This window comes from Cervus canadensis, chromosome 6, assembly GCF_019320065.1.
Source record: "Cervus canadensis isolate Bull #8, Minnesota chromosome 6, ASM1932006v1, whole genome shotgun sequence".
In the NCBI taxonomy this organism is placed as follows: Eukaryota; Metazoa; Chordata; class Mammalia; order Artiodactyla; family Cervidae; genus Cervus; species Cervus canadensis.
The window spans coordinates 40,289,677-40,311,810 of record NC_057391.1 but is presented as its reverse complement, the minus strand read 5'-3'; the positions used below and the strand labels follow the sequence as shown (position 1 = coordinate 40,311,810).

General features: G+C 43.4%; 1 protein-coding gene across 5 annotated transcripts in view; it reads left to right on the top strand.

Moving 5' to 3' along the window:
• Nucleotides 1-4,651: 4,651 nt before the first annotated feature.
• Nucleotides 4,652-22,134, top strand: part of NIN (ninein) — a 100,673-nt gene continuing 83,190 nt past the window's right edge. For all 5 annotated transcript variants that reach the window (XM_043471649.1, XM_043471647.1, XM_043471648.1 and 2 more), the window contains exons 1-3: nucleotides 4,652-4,731; nucleotides 5,225-5,277; nucleotides 14,127-14,330. In XM_043471649.1, the coding sequence (XP_043327584.1) occupies nucleotides 14,148-14,330 (183 nt within the window). In that variant the 5' untranslated portion in view covers nucleotides 4,652-4,731; nucleotides 5,225-5,277; nucleotides 14,127-14,147. The remainder of the gene's footprint in view (nucleotides 4,732-5,224; nucleotides 5,278-14,126; nucleotides 14,331-22,134) is intronic.

Genomic DNA, 22,134 nt, shown 5'->3' with positions numbered 1-22,134 from the left:
AGGCTGGGGTTTCTTCTGAACACCTCTTGACTCCCGGGAGAGTAGTGGACATGGAATAGGTGTTTAATGCTTACTTTTAAAAAATAATCTTTACAATAGCCAGGACATGGAAGCAACCTAGATGTCCACTGACAAATGAATGGATCAAGAAGTTGTGATACATATATACATACAATGGAATATTACTCAGCCACAAAAAGGAAGAAATTTGAGTCATTTAAACTGAGGTGGCTGAACCTAGAGCCTGTTGGACAGAGTGAAGTAAGTAAACAAAAACAAATGTCGTATATTCACGCATATATATGGAGTCTAGAAAAATGGTACTAATGAACTTATTTGCAGGGCAGCAATGGAAGCACAGACATAGAGAACAGATTTGTGGACACAGTGGGGAAAGGAGAGTGTGGGATGAATTGAGAGAGTAACATTGAAACACATACATTACCATATGTAAAAATAGATAAGTAATGGGAAGTGGGACGGGTAGGGTGGGGTGGCAGGAAGGCTCAAGAGAGAGCGGGTATGTATATACTTCTGGCTGATTTTCACATTGTTGTATGGCAGAAACACAACAACACAACATTGCAAAGTAATTGTCCTCCAATTAAAAATAAGTTATTTTTGCTGAATGAGGGAAGATAAAGAGAGCATCCTAATTCCTAAGGCACAAATTAGGAAATGTAAATCTGTTTGCTTTCTGTCTCTTTCCCATCCCTCTCCTGTGTATCTCTTGTTTCTTGAGGGCATATTCTTGGGTTCTTACCATCAGTATTTTGTCATGCAAACTCGTGGTCTTTGACTTGTGAGTCTGGAACCCAGATTTTGCCCTTCCTCCTTTCACCACCCATGTCCTTAGGCCTTTGGGGAGAGGGTGATGTCCTTTTCACCCAGACAGTCCCTGTGTTGGATTATTACTGATAATCTGCTTTATGTACTTGGCCCTCCCTGATGCAGCTCTACTGCTTACACAAACACTGTCCTGATTAGTTCAAACCATCAGAGAAATAAGAAAGACACTAAGTGTAGAAGGAGCTGGGAGTTACCACACAGTGACAGGAGAGTTTTAGTTTAGGTTTTTTGTTTGTTTTTACTATTCTGCAATTATGAAATAACATAAAGCCAACTATGACTTTGAGGGAGAGTACACAGTTTGGTTAGAGCTGTAGCCTTTCCTTAATCAGAAAAAGATAACTCTGCAGATTCCAGGACATTTACTAAGTTTGAATCTCCCACCCCCACTCCCTCTTTTAATTAACTTCTGTTATCTTGACTCTAAATTAATCATTACAGAGTTACTGCAGGAAGACACAAAGAATAACTTTCTTTTCCCTGGACTACTTTTTAGGTAACTTTTTACAGCTTTTTTAACAATCTAAGAAAGCCAATCCAGGACTGGAAAATGTAGCAGAAAGCCATTGGGAAGTGTTGACTACAAAAAACTTTAAGGACACTAGGTCCCTGAACAAGGCTCTTCTTAAAGTGAGAGCTGATATCAGTGGCGATAAACAGCAAGAGATAAGGAATGTGAAGGGTATTAACTCTGGGTAAATATTTATATTTCTTTTCATTTTTTTCTTACATTGCATATAATGTAGAGTTGATGTTTGGCCACTATTTCTGCTCTTATCTTTATTTTTTGTTTAACAGAGGAAAACTCAAGTGATAGCTTCTGAGGTAATTCCCTGCTTTCTTCCAGTGACTCAGTCTGGACCAAGACTAACCTTTCACCCTGTGCAACCTAAATTGCAGGTACATTGTGATCTTTGTTAAAAGATCTACATTAAGTGATCTTCACTGGCAGGATTGTAATTGCAAAGCTACACCATCAAGTAGCCACGCTGCACACTTTCTCCTCCTTTATAGCGAAGCTGGAAATTGTGTGTAATTTTCAGCATTAACTCCACTCAATTTACTCCCCTCGTGAAAGAGTATCTTGTGGTTTTGAAATGACACAATCCCCGCCAATTCTGAGTTTTCTCCACAGGGAACATCTCCTCAACCCCAAGAATCACTGCTGGAAATGAATGACAGTCTCATCCTTAAGGATTCTTGCAAGTTAAAAAGTGGTGCCTGGAAAAAAAAAAAAAGTGATGCCTGGGGAGAGAACTTGTATGGTGAGACTCGCATGGCAGAAACTAGATGAAACAAGGGGAAAAAAATCTTTTTAAATCTTATTTTATCGCATAGTTGATTTATAATGTGTTAATTTCTGCTGTAGAGCAAAGAGTTTCAGTTATACATACACACATATATATGTTACACATGTACATATATTCTTTTTCATATTCTTTTCCATTATGGTTTATCACAGGATATTTAATATAGTTCCATGTGCTATACTTAGGACCTTCTTGTGTATCCATCCTATATATATTAGTTTGCATCTGTTAATCCCAAACTCCCAATCCTTCCCTCATCCACCCACCTCCCCCTTGGCAACCACTAGTCTGTTCTCTATGCCTGTGAGGTTGTTCGTTTCATAGATATGTTCATTTGTGTCTTATTTTAGATTCCACATATAAATGATATTATATGATATTTGTCCTTCTCTTTCTGACTTACTTCACTTAGTATGATAATCCCTAGGTCCATTCATGTTGCTGCAAATGGCATTATTTCATTCTGGAAAAAAACCAAAACACTCTTCATTCTCACCTTCTAGGACTGTTGGCTGTTTTAGTCCCCAGTGAACATATTCTCTTATTTATGACATTTATGTAAGGATTCTGATAACAGGTTAGCTCTTCCCATAACAAACAGTGTGTATGTATGTTGTGTAATTATTCCTGAACAACCATGCATAAAGTACATGAGTGTGTGTGTGTGTGCATGTTTGCCCAAGACTGTTAAAGAGTGGGGAGAGAGGGGCATGAACCTTTCCTTTTGCTTATTCCCATGTGCATGTGTTGAGAGAATAGCATTTGGTTTCTAAAATAAAGCTGGTCTGCATAAAACAAACAAACCCCAAACTTTATTTTCAGTTATCTGTCAATTATATTAAGTTGTAAGAAATAATACAGAGAGGTTCCTTATAGACCTTTTCCCCAATTTTCCCCAATGATAACATTTTGCATAATTGTAATATAATGTCACAACCTGGAAAATGACATCAAAACAATCCTAGGGCCTTATTCAAATGCCACCAGTTTTATGCTCACCTTGTTCCTGTGAGTATATATTTAGTTCTGTGCAATTTTGTCACAAATGTGACCTGCTTTTGAATCCTAGCTCTGCCAACTAGCTGTGTGGTCTTGAGCAACCTCCTTAACTTCTCTGAGGCCTGGTTTCCTCATTTGCAAATGGATGGAATAATGTTTGGCTCCTAAAGGTGCTGCGAGGATTAGGTAAAACCATTTGTCAAGTTTCCAGCACACTGGATTCTCAGAAAATGCTAGTTTCTTCCCGTCTACCCCTTGTTCTTTCAGTAGCAAGGGAACATTCTCCAGTTTCCAGCTGAAATAACCAGGCTGGTGAAAGTTTAGTTTAGCCGCTCAGCCGTGTCCGACTCTTTGCGACCCCATGGATTGTAGACTACCAGGCTCCTCCGTCCACGGGATATTCCAGGCAACAGTACTGGAGTGGGTTGCTATTTCCTTCTCCAGAGGATCTTCTCGACCCAGGAATCGAACCCGGGTCTCTCACATTGTAGGCAGACGCTTTACCGTCTGAGCCACCAGGTAAGTTCAACCAGGCTAAATCAGGCGGCTCCTTCTTCAAGAGCAACGCATTTAACTCTGCAGCCCAGAGAGAAAAATGGTGTCACCTCCGGCCCACAGCCAACGCCTCTAGGCCCGGACCGGAGTCGGATTTGCCTTCAGATCAGAAGTGTAGAGATGGGGGAAGTGAGAAGCAGAGACTCTGGGGGAGCCCCTGGGTAAGGGTAGGAGGGAGGAGGCGGTAGATACCAAGCAATCACAGGCCTGAGAATTTCCGACTCCAGGGATTTTCCCTCGGGTGTGGCTAGTGACACAGGGTTGGATGTAGCCACAGAAGGACATGGTGGGCAGGTGGGCGGAAGCCAGTCTAGACTGGTAGGAGGGTCGCACTCACTGGCTGGGGTTCAGGGTCAAGCCTGGAGCTCTTCAGCCTCCCGGGACCCTCTTCCAATGACCGCCAGTGGGCGCTCGAGGGCCGAGAAATCCAAGGCCTCCTGGGGGCACAAGAGGCACCCGAATCCCCATCTTACGGTCCCACGGGCTGGAGGCGGGCCCCTTCCCCGACCCGGAGACTTTGCTGGCCGGGTGTCCTCGGCACGGAGGGGCGTGTGCACGAGTTTCTGGAAGGAAGGGGCAGAGGGTCGACTTCAGGTCGCTGACCTCCCCCACCCGCGTCCCAGCAAGCCCCGGACTCCGCGGCGTCCGCCCCAGCGGTCGGGACCGAGCACCTCCGGGCTTCGGCCACACGAGGAGCAGTCCCCGTGGAAGGGAGGGTGGCGGACTGACTCCGAGAGGGCCCGGGCGGCGCCCAGCGCTCCTCCCTCAGCGGCCCCAGCTGCGCGGGCCGCGGAGGAGGAGTCGCGCCCGGGCAGGCGTCGCCCTGGCTCCTCCTCCCCGCGCGGGCCTGGCCCTTCCTCCCCGCCGTCCAAGGCTTCGGGTGGCCGCGGCGGAGCCGGGAGCCGAGCGCGCTGGGTGCGGCCGTCCAGCTGCCACCGCCGCCGCCGCCTCCGAGTCCCGAGTGCCCCCGCGGCCATGGTACCCGCGGCGACGCCGGGCGCCTGAGCTCCGGGACGCGGTGAGCGCGCAGTCGGCTCCCGGGGACCCGGGTCCCGCGGCCTGGGGGTGCTTGGAGGCCTCGTGCTGCCCCCGCGCCGTCGGCGAGGCCCTGCGCGCCCGGGTGGCCCCGGCATCGGGACAGGCTGGGGATCCCCCTCCGGGTCTGCGGCCGGGTGGTGGCTGTCGGCAGCGAGGAACCGGGTGGCCAGGCACCGGGCTCGGACCCGGGCGTCAGCGGAGAAGCAGGCGGGGAGGGGGCGGCTTGGGAGGCGGAGGAGGGGCCCGTCCCGGAGCGTGGGCGGCGGGGGCGGGTCGGCGGGCGGGGAGGATGCGCGCCGCAGTCCCCAGGAGCAGCGCTTTTGTGAGTGCTGGCCCCTTACATATGGAAATGACGCTCGAACTGGTCCCCATTCGCGTCCTTTTGAAGGACGCCCGCCCAGAACCCCGGAGCCGGCTGCGAAGTATTGTCCGGCTTCTGGAGCCCTAACAAAGCGTCCCTCCCCGCTTTGCAGAGCGCTGGAGGCAGCGGCCGGCTGTGCGGGCGCAACGGAGAGGCCGACAGAAGGTAAGCGAGGACGGCGGGGGCCGAGGGAGCTGCTGCTTCGAGACACAATGGGGTGCCCGAGGTGTCCGGGGGTAGCGATAGACAGGCGGGTCGGGGGACGCATCTCCATCTCGAGTTGGGAGGCACCTGGGCGGCGCACCCGCGCTCCGGCCTCACCTCGCCCTCCGCCGGCACCGCAGCTCAGCCGGGGCTGGGCACCTCCGCACCCCGCAGGGTCCCCGCCCGCACTGCCGGCTGAAAGCGGCTACTGTGTGCAGGTCCAGGACCGGACTTGAATCCTGGAGGGAGCAGAAAGGGTGGTTGTTCTGTAGCCAGGCAGCACTGTGACTGAGAAATTGAAGGGAAACCTGCCCGGGGGACCCCGAGGTGTTAGTCTGGACTGAGTCGCGGAGAGCTGTTTGATACAGTGGGAATTTTAGAAGGTGCGAGTGATCAGTGCATAGAGAAAGACTTTCCCCGTGCGACTACTGAGAAAACGGGAAGAACAAAATGACGCTCGGTTTATTGCCTGAAACCCTTGACCGCCAGACCCACGGAATGAAGTGTGGTGTGTAGCCAGAGAAGCTTCCAGGGTTCCAGAGGGTGGGCTTCTGCAGCTATCAAACCGGTCCCTGACAAAAGGACAAGGCTGATGGAGACAGTTGACTGCTGAAAGCTCTTTCTGTGTAGTTGAAAGAGATAGAGATAGGAAGGGGCGATTTCCCAGCCTCAACCCTGACAAACCCAGGCTTAAGTGTAAATGAAATGGGAGCTGGAAAGATTGTGCTACCATGTACCTTGTTTCTAGACAGCTTAGCTATTATGGGATCTTCTGCTTTCTTTACTTGACTGGGCCAGATCCCTTCCTGGTGTTGAGGAACTCCTGACATAAGCTTGTCATAGAAATTAACTCCTGGATTTGTGAAATCAAAATGAATCACCGTCATTGTCTGTCGTGACTGAGGTGATAGCTTTTTTAGGATTAGAATCCCACTAAAGTCCACAGAGGCACTCAGGCTGAGCTTCTGAGACCAGCGAGGGTTCTCAATCCAGACCCCTAAAATATATTAACATAAATTTATATGTTGACTTGTTTCCTGAGGCTTGACAGTCTGCAAGGACATGTTTGTTTGTTTCAGTGTCCGTTTAATTTTGAGTCCTCTTTGGTGGTTAGCGTGTTGGTAATTGACCTGAAATATTGTCAGGTTTATGCTCTAGAGTTGAAGAGGGCTGTGAAAATTCCCAGACTGTTTGTAACAGTGACATGACAGGCTGGCTGACAAAACAGTTTATTGTGGTCTCCTAGCTGTTGTCAGTGTCCTCAGAGAGGTGAAGTGAACTGCTGGGGAGTTTCTTGGCAGATTTGTTTATTTTCAGCTGGTTTCTGGTGATTCCTTAGAGGAAAGCATTCTGAATTGCAGTGTAGATAAAGGGTAGGAGTTACGGATGTTCCAGATGGGTTGGACATCAGCAAAGATATTGCCAAGGCAGGAAGAGGCTTTATAGGGGGCAATGGAAAGGAAGCCATCACAGGCATGGTCTTTGCAGTCAAATGTCAGGATCAGTCATTTTTATAGGCACATGCTCAGAATGCCATGGGTGTCTTTTTTCTTGTCCTTTTTTCATTTTAGATATGTGATGAGCCTTAATATCAAAAGATGTTAACTGTCACAGAGGCGGAGAATAGGGCTCCAATGAATTTTGAACAGACAATCTTAATAGGCCAACATTTTTATCATACGTCAAATGTTGTTCAAATAAATTGTTTTAAATGTCACTGCAAATGACTTTTTAAACTAACATTTCACCGATCTTGATGCTTCTGTTTTATGTTGATAATGAAAATACATTTTATCAGCCTTATATTGATAAAGGGTTGGCACATTTAGTCGGAGCATTTTAGAACGATTCAGACAGCCTGCAGCCTTTTCAGGAGGTTTATTTTTATAGATGTCAATTCATTTGTAAGCCAATAAATTATGTGGTTTGAATTCTGGCTATTGAACTTACATCTGTTGGGCAGGGGCTTGTGGAGAGATTTACTGAAGCTTGCAAGAAGATATTTTTGTCCTATTCACAAATAAAATATAAATTTGAAAGATGGGAATATGCCAGTGAGCAACTTTATTTGAAAGCAGGACACATTTTTATTGCAGTTCATAACAGCAATTACCATTTGTTCAAGCTTTTAGATGGAAAAATGACAAACTATTTATGATCTAAAACTCACTTAAAAAACAAAGCTAGGAAAATATTGATTATAGATATGAGAAGACAAGCGCTATACTCCAGGGAGCCATAGTCAGAGCTGCAGACATTAATTTAAGTAAAAGTGGCTCAAGAAGTGAAAGTTGTTACAAGCTATCTCTTTTAGGAGAGTAACAAACATGAACCTCTGTTTTGTACTTCTGAAATTTTACTTAGTAGCTGATTACAGGTTATTGAAGCTACCCTGTGCCAGGCTAATGAGTTAACTCCAGCCATCCTGAGTTAAGACTTGATTGGGTAATCCACCTAGCTATTAGGTTTAACAAAAACTTGGGTTTGTTAAATCATTTCAGGAAAGTAAAATACTAAGGCCTGTTATGTTTTAGAATAAATGCTAGTGGGATACCCTTAAATTTTTTTTAATTGTAGTCAGCAAAGTTTGTTATTTTCTTTCAAATTTAATGTGATTTTTTTCCCACTGTGTGGTGACATTTAAGTTTTTGTGTTATATTTTTACATTCTGATTTTATTCTTGCTGATACTCTTGTGCTTTTAGTATCCAGCTAGAAGTGAGGTGCTATCGGAGCTGAGAGAGACTCTCTGACAGTAATCGGTTTGATGAGCAGCAGTTTTTGACAGAAATATTCTACATCAACACGTAAATGGGGAATGGGGGTGCATTGCTTTTTCTGTTAAGCTTCTTGCTAAACTTAAATTTATTCTTGTCACTGTGTCATTTTATGCTGAAATTGGTCCAAAATGGAAATCTTTGCAACAAATTAAAGTGTTTGCAGAAAAGAGTGAAGAAAAAGAAACATTCTAGTTTGACCATTGGTATTATGAGGCTCTGACATGCCAAACAGTGAAAGCAAAAGGCATGAATGAAAAGCTTAGCCAAAGCAGAGCTAGTCCATGTTCATCACTTTTGTTATAAAATAACTAAATTAGTCACTTAGTGGTCACTGCCTGGGCTGTGGACCCCCAACAGCTATGTCTGAACACAGATCCAAAAGCATCTATTATGATACTCGGGGAAAGCTGCTGAGCCAAGAGGGCCATCCAGACATTCCTTGTAGCTGTTCAGCTGCTGAACCATCTGGAGGTGAAATAAAAGGCCTGGGCTACGGACTCTGGCATTGTGCTCATTTATTATTTGGTTTTCTCTTGCCAGACTTTGTCCCCTTTTCACTCCTTTTGGCCAGAGCAGACGTTCCCTTTGGTTGGTCTGACCATTCTTATAAGCTCCTTTCTATACCTTGGATGCTGGAAGGTTCACAAGTTCACCGATCTACTTCATGCTGGCCTTATATTAGGGACTTTATTGTCCCGCCCACACCTCCACCTCACTCTTTTCCAATCCCAGACGGCACTGTGATTTCATCGGCTGGGGTTGCTGAGGGGAGCACAGTGACAGTGGTCTCTGATGGACATCCCTGTCAGGGACAGCACATCCTGGCAGCCTTGTTTTGAGTTATTTGGAAGGAAAATGCTCTGAATCGTTCTCATTTTGGCTGGTTGTTGGGTGGTAAATGTTATGATTAATGGCTTGGTGCATCTGCCTCTTATTTAACTATCCCTGGTTAGAACTCCAAAATATTACCCACACTGGCTGTTTAATTCTAAAGGTGTCATAGAGGTTTCTGGCAATTTGATTGAAAAGGTGTATGGTAGAGGTCCAGGCTTGCGGCAGGCTTTATAAAACTGAAATTGTCCTTGGAAATTTGAGGGACAATTTATTACTCAAAACCCAACTTCCTTCATCTCTAAGTAAGATTCCTGTCACTGGTGAGTGTCAACTGGGCTCTCACTCTGGAAAGCATTGAATTACACAGATTAGACATACTTAAGTATTAACAGTTATCTGTTTCTGGACTATGCCCGTTATTGAAGACACAGGACTCTTCGTGAACATTTTTGTGTAAAAATGTATTTCTTCTTTGCCATAAATCCCAAAGCTACTTTAGAAAATAGAGGATGCTTATTCTGTGCATCCTTTGAGCCTCATAGGCTCTGTGGTTGGTGTTGTTCAGTCACTAAGTTGTGCCTGACTCTTTGTGACCCCTTGGACTGCAGTATGCCAGGCTTCAGTATCTCCCAGAGTTTGCTCAGATTCGTGTCCATTGAGTTGGTGATGCTATCTAACCCATAGTTATTCAATAAATGAATCAAAGGATGTAGGGAGGAAGGAACCACACTCTTCCTCATTCCAATTTGGAGGAGTTTGTGGCCACCAGGTATTCCATGATGGTTTCTAGTGCTTGGTACCATATAGCTGGTTAATACATAAAAGTGGAGATGAGAGATTTGTCAATGATACCATACCAGAGGTCCCATTCATGTGTGCTGTGTGCATGTGTAAGGTTGACAGATAGTATAATTTAGAGTCATACCAGAGTTCAAGTCCCGGGCCCATGGCCATTTTTCATGTTAAATCATCGGACAAGTAGCTTAACTTTGCCAGGCCCCAGTTTCTACATATTAAATGGGAATATGATATCTACTTTAAAGAATTAGGAGGATTAAATGAGATCATTTATGTGAAATACTCAGGGCCAGACTTATAGTAAATTCTCAGAAATTAAAAAGAAAAACAAAAAAATCTTCTGAGCTCTCATCTATAGTTCAGCCTTTCTGGGTTTTTTTTTTTTTTTTTTTGACATTAAATTAACAATAATCTGCCTTTGAAGATTGAGGAAGCCCTGAACATTACCTACTGCAGTACCATTTAGTCATATGATATTGCTTATATGCATAATACGTCCCCCAACTGTTCTTGCTTTCTAGGGTATTCCACAGCTCCTGTTTTGATTTTTGGAAGGCAGGACTCTGGCCAGTTGATGTATATAAGTTACCCCTCTTCAGTTTACCGCTCCTTTGTAAATTGCATGTATTTTCTTGGTTGTTTTCTCAATTACCCTCTTGTACCAATTTCCTCTGGGATTAGCTGCTCTTGCTTGCCATGTTTAACACTCAAAACAACCTTCCAGCTGGGTATTATTATTCTCATTCTCTAGACAAGGGAACTTGGGAAAGTATTTTAGTACAGATTTTCCTCCAAAATCATATCCTGTAACAACAACAAAATTGCAGTTAAAGTTTGTGAATCCTTAATTACTTATAGAATCAAACTTAGTATGGTTTCCATGGTGCAGTTGGCAGTGAGTGCTTGCCTTCAACTTATGCTTGGTTATGTCTTCTTGTGGAAGAAATGGGTGTTTCACAGTCTTCGTATGCTCATTTCTATAATGTTCATTCAGGGTAAGTTTCCTTGCAAGGTATCTCATTTACTAACTCCATGACGTTTACTGAGTCCCTGGTATGAAGAATAGACTGTACTAAGCATTGGGAAGCTAGAAAAGAAACTGAAATCATGGACCTTGCCGTTAAAGAAATTTCTGCCAAATGAGGAGAAAAATAATTCTTGCACATGAAATAACTGATGAACATTTGGGGAATAATATCAACCAGTAAAAACGCCTTTTGTGCCAGAAGAGTACTGACAACTTGTCAACCATATGTAACATCTTTTGGATGTTTCCATATGATCATTTGTTCTGCAGGGGTGGGGCTGTTTTTCCTGTTAAGTCAAAAGAATGTGTTACTGAGCACAGTTCTTGAGAAGGAGGGAGATGAAATAAAGAGATAAAAAAGGAAAATTGCTATGAAATGAAAGGTTTGAATTAGTGAAAATCCAGTGACCTTGTAAAGAGTAGGGTGTGATAGTTTATCAGTTCAAACTGATAAACAAAATAACTTGAGAGTGTGACATAAACATCAAAACCATTCAAAGCCATGAATAAGATTGAGACTTCTTAGTACATTGTGAGGTGTTTTTTCTTTTTAAATTGAAGTACAAATGAATTTATTTACAAAACAGAAACAGACTCGAAGACTAGAAAACAAATATGGTTACAGTTGCCAATGGGTGAATAAACTCAGATACACATAACTGTTGTGATTTTTATGGTCCTCTTTCATTGGTTTAGATGGTCAAGTTTCCACCCCTTAAAAACTAATTTTTAGAAGGGGAAGTGTTAGAGTTCTTTCACTTTTGCATTTTAAAAAAATATGCAAAATCAGGAAGAAGCAGAATAGTCTAACTTTTATGAAGTTGATCAGATTCTAGCCTAGGGACTTTCCTGACAGTTCAGTGGTTAAGACTCCACACTTCCACTGCAGGGCACTTGGGTTTGATCCCTGCTTGGGGAACTGAGATCCCACGTGCCACGGGAACTAGCCCCTCGACTATAGAAAGCAGCACCTTTAAAAAAAAAAAAAAGTGTATCTTGCCAATATAATTTTTCTTGGGATAAAAAAAGATGGCCAAAAAAATTAAAAATAAATAAATTTAAAAAAATTCTAGCCTGGGGGACTGTAAAACAGACACTAAGTCTGAGAGCTTAAAACCTTGAAAATACCTGAGGGTCTTGGGGATTCTCAACAGATCTTAGTTGATGATGCGGTGGGCAGACGCTAAGTGAATTTCATTAGCCAAGCCTTGGCATTGTCTAAATTCCTAACTTTTGTGCTCAGTTGTGTCCAACTCTCTTGCAGCCGCATGGACTATAGTCCGCAAGGCATCTCTGTCCATGGGATTTTCCAGGCAAGAATACTGGAGTGGGTTATAGCTTTGCCTAACACCTTGGTTGTTCCTTTCTGGTGTTTTGATGTTTATGTCAAGTTATTTTGTAAACATTTACGTGCTGATTAGTTAAGCCAACAGACCAACCCTGGGAAGGCAGCCAGAGCTAGCAGCACCATAATAGAGAAACTGATAATTAGGAGAGGAGACCTTGGAGACCAGGAGCCTGGAGCAGAACATTACCTCTATCCCTTTAATGAGCAGCCCAGCTGTTTGATCCATCTTCTGAGTTCACTCAGTTCTGCTGAGACCCTGGGGATGGTTGTTCGCTCTGTGTTAGCTTGTCATATTTTGAACAGTTGTCTGAGGAAAGAGGCAACACAGCCTAGAGCAGCACTGATGTAGTCTGGAAGGCTTGTTTATTTTCAGGTCTGGCTGTGTGCAACATCTTAATGTGTGTGGTCCCCGTGATTGTAAAAATCTGCACTATAATATCACCTCTAAGTTACAGTTTTCTGATCCAGGACTTTGTTTACTTAAATGTGTGCTTTTAAAAGTAGAATATTGGTGTGCCAGGGGCTAGCAGAGGAGAAATGGAGGGTTACTGGGGAGTGAGGGTAGAGTTTCAGTCATGCAGGATGGAGAAGTTCTAGAGAGCTGCTGTATAACAGTGCATATATAGTGAACGATACGGTACTGCACACTCAAAATTCTGTTAATAGAGTGGATTCCATGTTATCTTTTTTATCCCAAGAAAAAATATATTGGCAAGATAAATACTTTATTTATGTATTTATTTATTGGGTGCTGCTTTTTATAGTCAAGAGGCTAATGCTGCAAGTCGTGTTTGAGATGGCTGAGGTCACCCTCTCAAGGGAATATATGTCTGCCGTGTTTGGCTTCTATTGCATCATGGTGAAGGTACCTTCAGATGCAAATGTTTCAGGCTTTCATTGGAAATCCCAACACAATAAAAGTGAATGATTATGCAAGCGAAAAACCAAGTTTCATTCTTCAACTGGAAGAGGAGCTAGAATTTTACGATATATATTTTAACAAAAATAATTCTGAGAGTTATTGATGACTCTGTGTTTTCATGAATCCTGTGAAAGATGGAAAAATGGAAAGGCTGGAATTGGGGTGGGTCAGAGAGATGGAAGACCTCTTCACCAGGAGTACAGAGGTGAGATGGTCTAGATTTTAGAGGGTCCTAAGATTCTGCATGATTCACATGTGGTCTGTGGCTCTTTCGAATCCCACTGTCTTTCTAAAAGCCTGAAGTGGTGTTTTCCTCTTTCTCTAGGCAACTAGGCCTTACCTAAAGCTCCCTGGGGCTAAAGCAAGCTTCAGGGAATACTCTTCCTGTCGCACCTCAGGTAATTGCAGAAGTGAAGTTAATTGAGTTGGCATTTTTTGAGGAACTCATGTATGAGGCATTGGGTCTCATGTAAACAGGGGTGGTTTTATATCAGACATGTTCACCCAGTGCCTCTTCGCTGCAGCCCTCCGGTCTGACTACAAAGAGGGGCAGCTAGGCTGAAGGGAGAGAAATGAAACCGTTTGGCAGACTGCAACATCTGGCAGTTCTTCTGGAGCTTGCTGTATTGCATGGGCGCTCTGGTCCTGCAGTCTGTTGTCACTAACAATCACTTCATTTGGAAGGGCTGGATGGCAGGAGTGGCTTTTCACCTTCTCTGAGTCCTGACCACTCTCAGTCTTGAGTTTGACACAGTGGCTGCCTGCCTGAGGCTGGGCAGGAGAGAAAGGCGCCTTTCTGCCCAGGAGACTCCTTCCTTCTGGTGACCCTTACCCCGCCAGGCCCCGACCTCACGGGTGTGCATCTGGTGTGAGTGTGTGCGGGAGCTCCCCCGCCTGCACTGGGTCCTGGAGGCCCAGAGGCTTCACGGGAGGTGTGCGGTGTTACCTCCCTCCCCCGCTGACCCTCACAAGGCCCCGATAGGCCAGAACGTGGGGCCCACGTCACACCCTTCCCAAGGGGCGGGCAGGCGTGGGGGCGGCCTGCGGAGGGGCGGCAGGACTCCGGCGCCGCCGTGACGGGCCTTATCTCTGTCCCGCGCAGGTGAGCGCTGCGGGCGATGGGATGGATGAGGCAGAGCAGGACCAGCATGAGGCCCGACTCAAGGAGCTGTTTGACAGTTTTGACACGACGGGCACCGGGTCCCTGGGACAGGAGGAGCTCACCGACCTCTGCCACATGTTGAGCTTGGAGGAGGTGGCCCCGGTGCTGCAGGAGACGCTGCTTCAGGACAACCTCCTGGGCCGGGTAAGGCCCGCGGAGAGGCGGGCGGTGGGAAGTGGGTGCGGTTTCTGTGCGGGCGCGGGTGGGGAGGGGCGGGGGCGCAAACCACAGGCGCTGCTGTTGTTTCTAACATTCTGGGTTGTGTGCTCTCGGCTGTCAACCTGATAAACAGCGGGGGGCGGGAGGTGGGGATGCAATGGGAGCGACACAGCAGTGCGGTTTGCTGCGGTGACCAGGGAATGCTTTAATTTGTGCTCTGGAGTGAAAGTGTACACTGAGCATCTTAGATGAGAAGAGAAAAAGGTACCGAGGATGTTTTCCCAACTCTTTGTGGCCCATTTTATGGACTCCACACTCATCAAGGGAGGGGGCTGAGATTTCCATTGAAGTGACGGAACCTACAGTGAGAAAACTGCCATCCCAGGAAGAGCAGCTCACTGTTAGGATGTTTATAAACTATAAACCTAAAGCTATTTCTTGTGAGGACTGTTTGTAGGATGAAGTATTAATTAAACCTTTCACCCAGGAAATAAGACAGGAGGGTAAATAAATACTGTGCAGATTCTTTTAAAACCCAGCACGACTTGCTTCCAGCAGGGATGTGCATGTGTGCTGATGTTAAGTTTTACCTCTGAAAACAAATAGTCATGTTCTCCCTGTAGATCAGGTCACAGAGATGAGTAAGAGGTGAAAAGGGGTTCCTCTTGCTGTTAGTGGGAAGGATGTCATGACCTGCTAGTGTCTTCCATTCTCATAATTAAAATTTAAAGCATCATTTGTTTGGCTTTGGGTTGAATCTTGCTATTGGTTCTTTGAATGGATGAGAAGGAAAAATGGGCAATACTTTTCGAGCTCTGTTGCTGCCATTGCTGACACTTTGTAGATGTTTGTTTTTGTCACATGGTGTAAATCGAGGAAGCAACTGTGAAGTTCAGCTTTATTCTAGTGACCAAACTTCCTTTTCTTCATTTCATTTTCGCTGTCTCTTAACTGAAACATTGGGCACGTGGCCTCAGACACAGGGCAGTGTATTGGCTCTCTGTGATGGGAAATAGGAGTGATGAGCATCCTAAAGTTAATGTACAGGGGATGATGTTTTGGGGGGCTTGACACCATGAAGGTGGCATCTAACAGGACTCATACTTAAAGGATGAGATTTTTCTAAAAGTGAAACTATATTTGGTAACTTTGGGGGACAATTCGCTGCTTATAAATACATGTGATCCCTAAAAAAAAAAAAAAAGCAAAAATCTTGCTTTGAAAGCAACCAAAATGGGAGCTTTGAGAATTAAACCACTTGCTCCTCATCATGTAAGGCACTCAACTGTTTTCTTGTTCTTTCTCCATCTCAGACATTATCGGAAGCCAACAGAATCTCATTTCCCACTGTGGTTCTTGGGGATCTGAGTCCTTTCAGTATCTGAGGGATAGTATCGTGCTCATTAAAGCCAGAGAAGACAGAATATGACTTCAGGTTTCCACTAGAGCCAGTGAAACACAGAACCCTCTGCTGTAAACAGATTGCTCCTTGGCAGCAGATTGACAGCCCACCCTCCAGATGTTGTGCATCTTTGACCTCATTTGGCAGACTAAAACAGCGGACCAGTTATTGATTGATTCGTTAACAACTTGACACTACCAACCCACTTTTAAATTTGCTCTTGGCCTGTGAATAATGAATACCTGAGTGGTCTATAGCGTGATATTTACTTATCCAGTGATAAAAGTTAAATAGATGTATGCATATTGATTTCATGGAGAAGGTCCCTGGTGGTTGTCTTGAGAGCAGAGTTGGCATGAATTAATGCACTACTGTTAAATTTGCATTTTTTATGAAACTGAATTATTCTCAGATGATCACATGTACTGTGCCATATGCTGTTAAGATACTCTATATGGTCTACAATTTTAAATTGTAAGGAAAAAAATTCCTTAGACTTCACTGGAGAATTCTAAGTTCTACCATCATGATATATTAAATAGGGATCTTAAGTTGTAGAATTATAAAATTATAAATTGTTTCTAATGCCAGCGTCTTCCCCCTCTTTAGATGGTATTTATAGAAAAATATGTCAGAGTTAGCAGTTTGGCTTAATAAAAAAGGAGAAAGAATAATAGTGTGACCTATGTATGTTCATGAATATACCTAAGTATATTCATCTATTCATTAATTTGACAAATATGTATTGTATGTGTCCCATATGTCAGCATTCTAATGGCCTTTTGGTATGGGTGCAACTTGTGTTTATTGTAGACTTTTCCATTAATTTGGCTTTTGAGTACCTTAATATCCATCAGCTTCCTGCATGCTTATGGTTTTAATTTTGTCTTTTATATCACAACAAATATAATTTCTTTTTTAAAGAACTGATGCATTTACCCCCTTTTTTTGGCTGCACTGCCAGACTTGTAGGATCTCAGCATCCAGATCAGGGATTGAACCCAGGCTCTTGACAGTGAAAGCGCAGAGTCCTACCCACTGAATCGCCAGAGAATTCCAAGTATAATTTCTAAACAAAGCAAAATAAATTTACCTCCTTTGGAATTAGGCTGACTTAATCTTTTTTCTTGAAAAAGAAATATGGTAAAAAGCATTTCCCCCCTCACCTAAGAATATGAATATTATCTGTTTCTTTTTTATCTTAAGATCCATCTTTTGTAACTTCTTGTTCTGTTTTTTTTTTAAGCCTGATGTTTCTTTTGATAGTTATTAAGGAAACGAACTTAAATCAACTTGCCATTTTTATATATTTTATTAATTGGCCCTCATATTGCCCTCTTAGCTCTTGCTTTATAACTTGAAGTCATATTCCCCTGACCGAGTGGGCTTCACAGGTGGCGCTTGTGGTAAAGAATCTGCCTGCCAATCCAGGAGACATAGGTTCAATCTCGGGGTTGGGAATATCCCCTGGAGGAGGAAATGGCAACCCACTCCAGTCTTCTTGGGTGGAGAATCCCATGGACAGAGGAACCTAACAGGCTATGGTCTGTAAGTCACAAAGAGTCGTACATGACTGAAACAACTTAGCTTGCACGCACTTGGTAGTTATCTTTTAAGTGTTTGAAATGCCCAGAGATTGTGGATCACTGGTTTAAAGGAAAGAGGACATTGCTGGTAGGTGATTCCTACTAGGTTATCAAAAGAGCTCTGCTTGTATCTTTGTTATCAGGTAAGCACCTGTCAGGCGGGTCAGACCCCAAGACAAGGGATTCCTCAAGATACTGAGGAACTTATAGACTGATTAGGTAACATTCCTGGTAGGTGAATAGTACTGGGAGTAAGTGCTACAAACATTTAAGAAAGAGAACCATATTAGCTCACTTATTAAACCAAGTTTTCATCTAAGCAGTTGATTCCAGTTGTAGGTGCTTCCTGTTTATTGTCTTTTAAATGAAGAGTTTCCACATACCTCTCTACCTCCTTTATTAGAAATCAGAACATAAAGATGATAATTTACCTTGCTTTTGTTGAAGCCTTTAGTTAGTTCCAGTTTTAAAAATACATTTTCTTTCCCTCATGGAACATATTAACTTTAAGACAAAGCTGCCACCTGAGTTTCCCTGATGTCCTCTTTAATATGAATCTGGATGATAAAGAATTAACGTCTCACATCCTTGACACTCTCTAGAATCAGAACAAACCGTGTGGTAGCAGAACTTACCCCTGGTTTCCAAAGAGTACCAAATGTATGTGGACTTCGGTCATCAAAGGCACTTTGGAATTTTTGTATTAAAATTTGATAACTGTACAAATATATAATTCTACCCAGTTTTCCCACTTCTCATTTTCAAGTGCTTGGAGTTCTTTTATAAACGTCTTGTTTAATTTTATATGGTGATCTGCTGGTTTGTTTGTTTCCACTTCATTAAGCTTTTAAAGATTTCTTTCACTGCGGGTAGCAGAGGATGAGATGGTTAGATAGCATCACCGACTCAACAGACATGAATTTGAGCAAACTCCAGGAGATAGTGAAGGATGGAGGAGCTTGGCATGCTGCAGTCCATGGGGTCGCAAAGAGTCAGACACAACTTAGTGATTGAACAACAAGAACAATACACGCTTTAACCATTTGAAAAGTGGATCAGAAGTACAGCAGTACTTTCTGGTGGTGATAATTTGTACTTCTGAGGGATATTTTCTGGTTCTCTTTTGGTCTTGTGACTCTATGTAAACCATCACTCCATTCCTTTACAACCATGTCATCTGGGGTTGATTTGAACTCCTAAGGATCTATAATTCACATTTATAGACAAGAAGACCTAATTAAGAGATTATAGGACTTGCTACTTTTCTTTATTAATACTTTCTTATCAACCTCACCGCAAAGTTGCCTTTGGTATTGTGTACTGTGACCCTCGCGAAGCATTAATCTGGCATAAAGTAAGAGCAAAGGGAAGCCTGTTGGAAAGACCTTCCACTCTCAACAAGAGGCAGGAGCAAGTGCTAAATAGCTATTCTTTTCTACCTACTCTATTTCAGTTATGGCCATCAGTCTCACCAGAGAAAATAGTGATATGATCAGGAATGGTCATTAGGTTTCTACAGTATTCCATTTATACTTCTATGAGTAGCTTCTTGTTTGGATGGAGGGGACTTAAAGTTCTTCAGTGTCCAGCACAGATTTTACACTTCAGTGTTCATCTATATGACAGAGAAACCTAGAGCCCAGAACATGGAAAAAGGATGATGACTTGTCCAAGGTTAGGCAACTCATTTTAAGCAGTCCTGGGATGGGAACCCAGATTTTCCAGTCCCTGAGTTTGAATGCATCTCTCCTCAGACTCCACATATACAAATATGGGTCTCATTCTCTATCCCCTGCAACTCGCCCTCACCCCCAACCTCCCATCCCTCACCCCCCACCTTCCACCTCTCAACCCTCCACCTCCCACCCCTCACCCTCACACCCACCACATGGAGACCATATGCTGTAGAAGCAGTCTTTGAATCAGACCTGAATTCAGGTACTGATTCCTGCTGCTCTTTAGCCACGTATACCCGTTGTCTTAAATACTTTGAGCCTCAGTTTCTTCATCTGTATAATGGAAAAAGTAATATCCTCCTTATTAGATTGTGATGAAGTTGACTTAGATTGATGTGTCAGAAGCTTATTTTGGAGCCAGGCAAGGAGGTAACTACTGTGTCCTATGTCTCTCTGTACACTCCCCTCCTCTATCCCGTAGGTTTTTGATATATGATGACTTCCCAGGAATGGTTTTCTGAGAAAGCTCATTCAAGTGGAGAGTGGAATCGCTAGCAACTCTCTCGAGTGGTGGTGGTTTGTATCTATTTCCATCTGTAGGCAGAACTCCTTGGAACTGTCTTGGAGTAAAACTATATGGTTGCTTTAGGTTTTACAAACCCACCTTTTAAAATGGCCTTGGCCTCTCTCCACATTGTTTTCAGTAAATGACTTTTAAGCTGCAGTAGCCCAAGTGTTGTATTTAGAAGAAAATATTTGGTAACTGAATCTTTCGTTACGAAACCAGGTCTCTTTGTTCTTCTGTGTCATTTCTTTTTGCATAATGCTGTCAGTGGTTTTTTCCTCTACATCAACCTTCTGGTGAGTCCATATTTCTATACCCATTTCAGCTAACACTTAATGTTTTGAAACTCCTTTCTTTGATTTCTCCTTGTATTAATAGATGCAAACCTCCTAAGTGTGATGAGAGTTACATAGGCCTTTGGTCTAATAAGTGCACTATGTTGAATGCTGGCTTAAGCCCTCTCATCTTGGGTCTGTTTGAAGTGCTGCCTGCTCACATGGGGAAGCCTGTGTGCATCTGATCTCCATGATTGCACGAGATGATTTTATGCAATTTAAGTTCCTCATTCTGTTTCCTGTTGCAGGGTTTTGTGTGTGTGGTTTGAAATAGCATCTGTTTGTTATGCCATGCTTAAATTCTTTTTCTCAGAGAGGCAAATTGTGTTTCTCAAAAAGCATTCCTATGAAATTTGGAGAGGAAGAAAGATGAAGTAAATTTCTATTAAATATTGGTGACACATGACAGAAAATATCAGGCTTGACTAGTTTCCTGTTAATTTAGTTTGAATGTCATGTGTGTTTTTAGTCAGTCATGTAATTTCCCCATTGCTGCAAACTGTCCTTTGAGGCATGCAAGATACAGGGATGCTTGTAAAATGAATAGCAGCAATTATTATTCAAATAAGGGGGTACCTACCAAGGTATGCATGGCTATCAAAGCTGGTTACCATGTGAGATTTAATTACATTGACTATTTCTGAAGACTTCTAAATTTTAACAGGACACAATAGTAAAGCTCCCTGGGAGGATAAAAATGGTACTTAAAAATTACAGGGACTGAACTGAGTGAGCCCTTGGATGCACATTTCTTCACAATAGAGGGCGTTTATTCACTTTTTTTGGTTCTGAGTTGTGCCCTGAGGGGCTTTTCTGCCCCATCAGTAATCATGAGCACCAATGAAAAATAGCATTCACCTGCCTCTATTAGAGAACTCTATTGAAAGATGTGGAATTTACTGCTGTTTAAGGCAGAGGGTCCAATGTCTCTGTCCTCACAAGAAGGAAAATAAAGATCAATTTAAGACTTACAGCTGCTCCAGTTGTTTTGATCAGCCTGCCAGATATTTGTTTTAGATCTGTAGGTTCTTTTTGTGGAGGAAGAAGAGGTTACCCAGATAGACAATGTTGAATTATGAAGAACCCCTGAGTTAATAATCATGTTTCAGTTCAGTTCAGTTGCTCAGTCGTGTCCGACTCTTTGCGACCCCATGCATCACAGCACGCCAGGCCTCCCTGTCCATCACCAACTCCCAGAGTTTACTCAAACTCATGTCCATCAAGTCGGTGATGCCATGCAGCCATCTCATCCTCTGTCGTCCACGTCTCCTCCTGCCCCCAATCCCTCCTAGCATCAAGGTCTTTTCCAATGAGTCAACTCTTCGCATGAGGTGGCCAAAGTAATAATCATATTTAGTCTTGTATAAACTTTTTTCCTTCTGAAATGTAGCTGATGCAATACATCCTAAGTCCATTTTGGAAACTTTTAAGCTCTGCCTGTGAATATCTTGGAGAAGTCAGATGTCAAAAAACTGTCCTTCTTTTCCCTGTTGGCCTACTAGGACATACTCTTTTATCAGTTCCCCTACCAGCTTTTTTTTTTTTTTTTAGAGCTGCTGATTGTTTGTTTGTTTGTTTTTTTAATTGGAGGATAATTGCTTTACAGTGTTGTGTTGGTTTCTGCCATACGGCAACATGACTCAGTCATAACTATACGTATATCCCCTTCCTCTTGAGCCTCCCTCTCACCTTCCATCCACACCTCTAGGTCATCACACAGTGCCAGTCTGGGCTCCCAGTGCTGTATAGCAGCTTCCCACTAGCTGTTTTACACAGTATATATGTCGGTGTTACTTTCTCAATTTGTCCCAGCCTCTTTCCCCCCCAACTATGTCTACAAGTCTGTTCTGTATATCTGCGTCTCTATTCCTGCCCTGCAAACAGGTTCATCAGTACCATTTTTCTAGATTCCACATGTATGTGTTAATATATGATATTTGTTTTTCTCTTTCTGACTTACTTCACTCTGTATAACAGGCTCTAGGTTCATCCGCCTCAGTTCCACTGATTCACATTTGTTCCTTTTTATGGTTGAATAAAAAGGGAATACTTCTGCACTCTTGGTGGGGATGTAAATTGATAATAGCCATGATGGAGAACAGTCTGGAGATTCCTTAAAAAAAACTAGGAATAAAACTACTATAAGACCCAGCAATCCCACCACTGGGCGTATACTCTGAGAAAACCATAATTCAAGAAGATACATGTACCCCAGTGTTCACTTC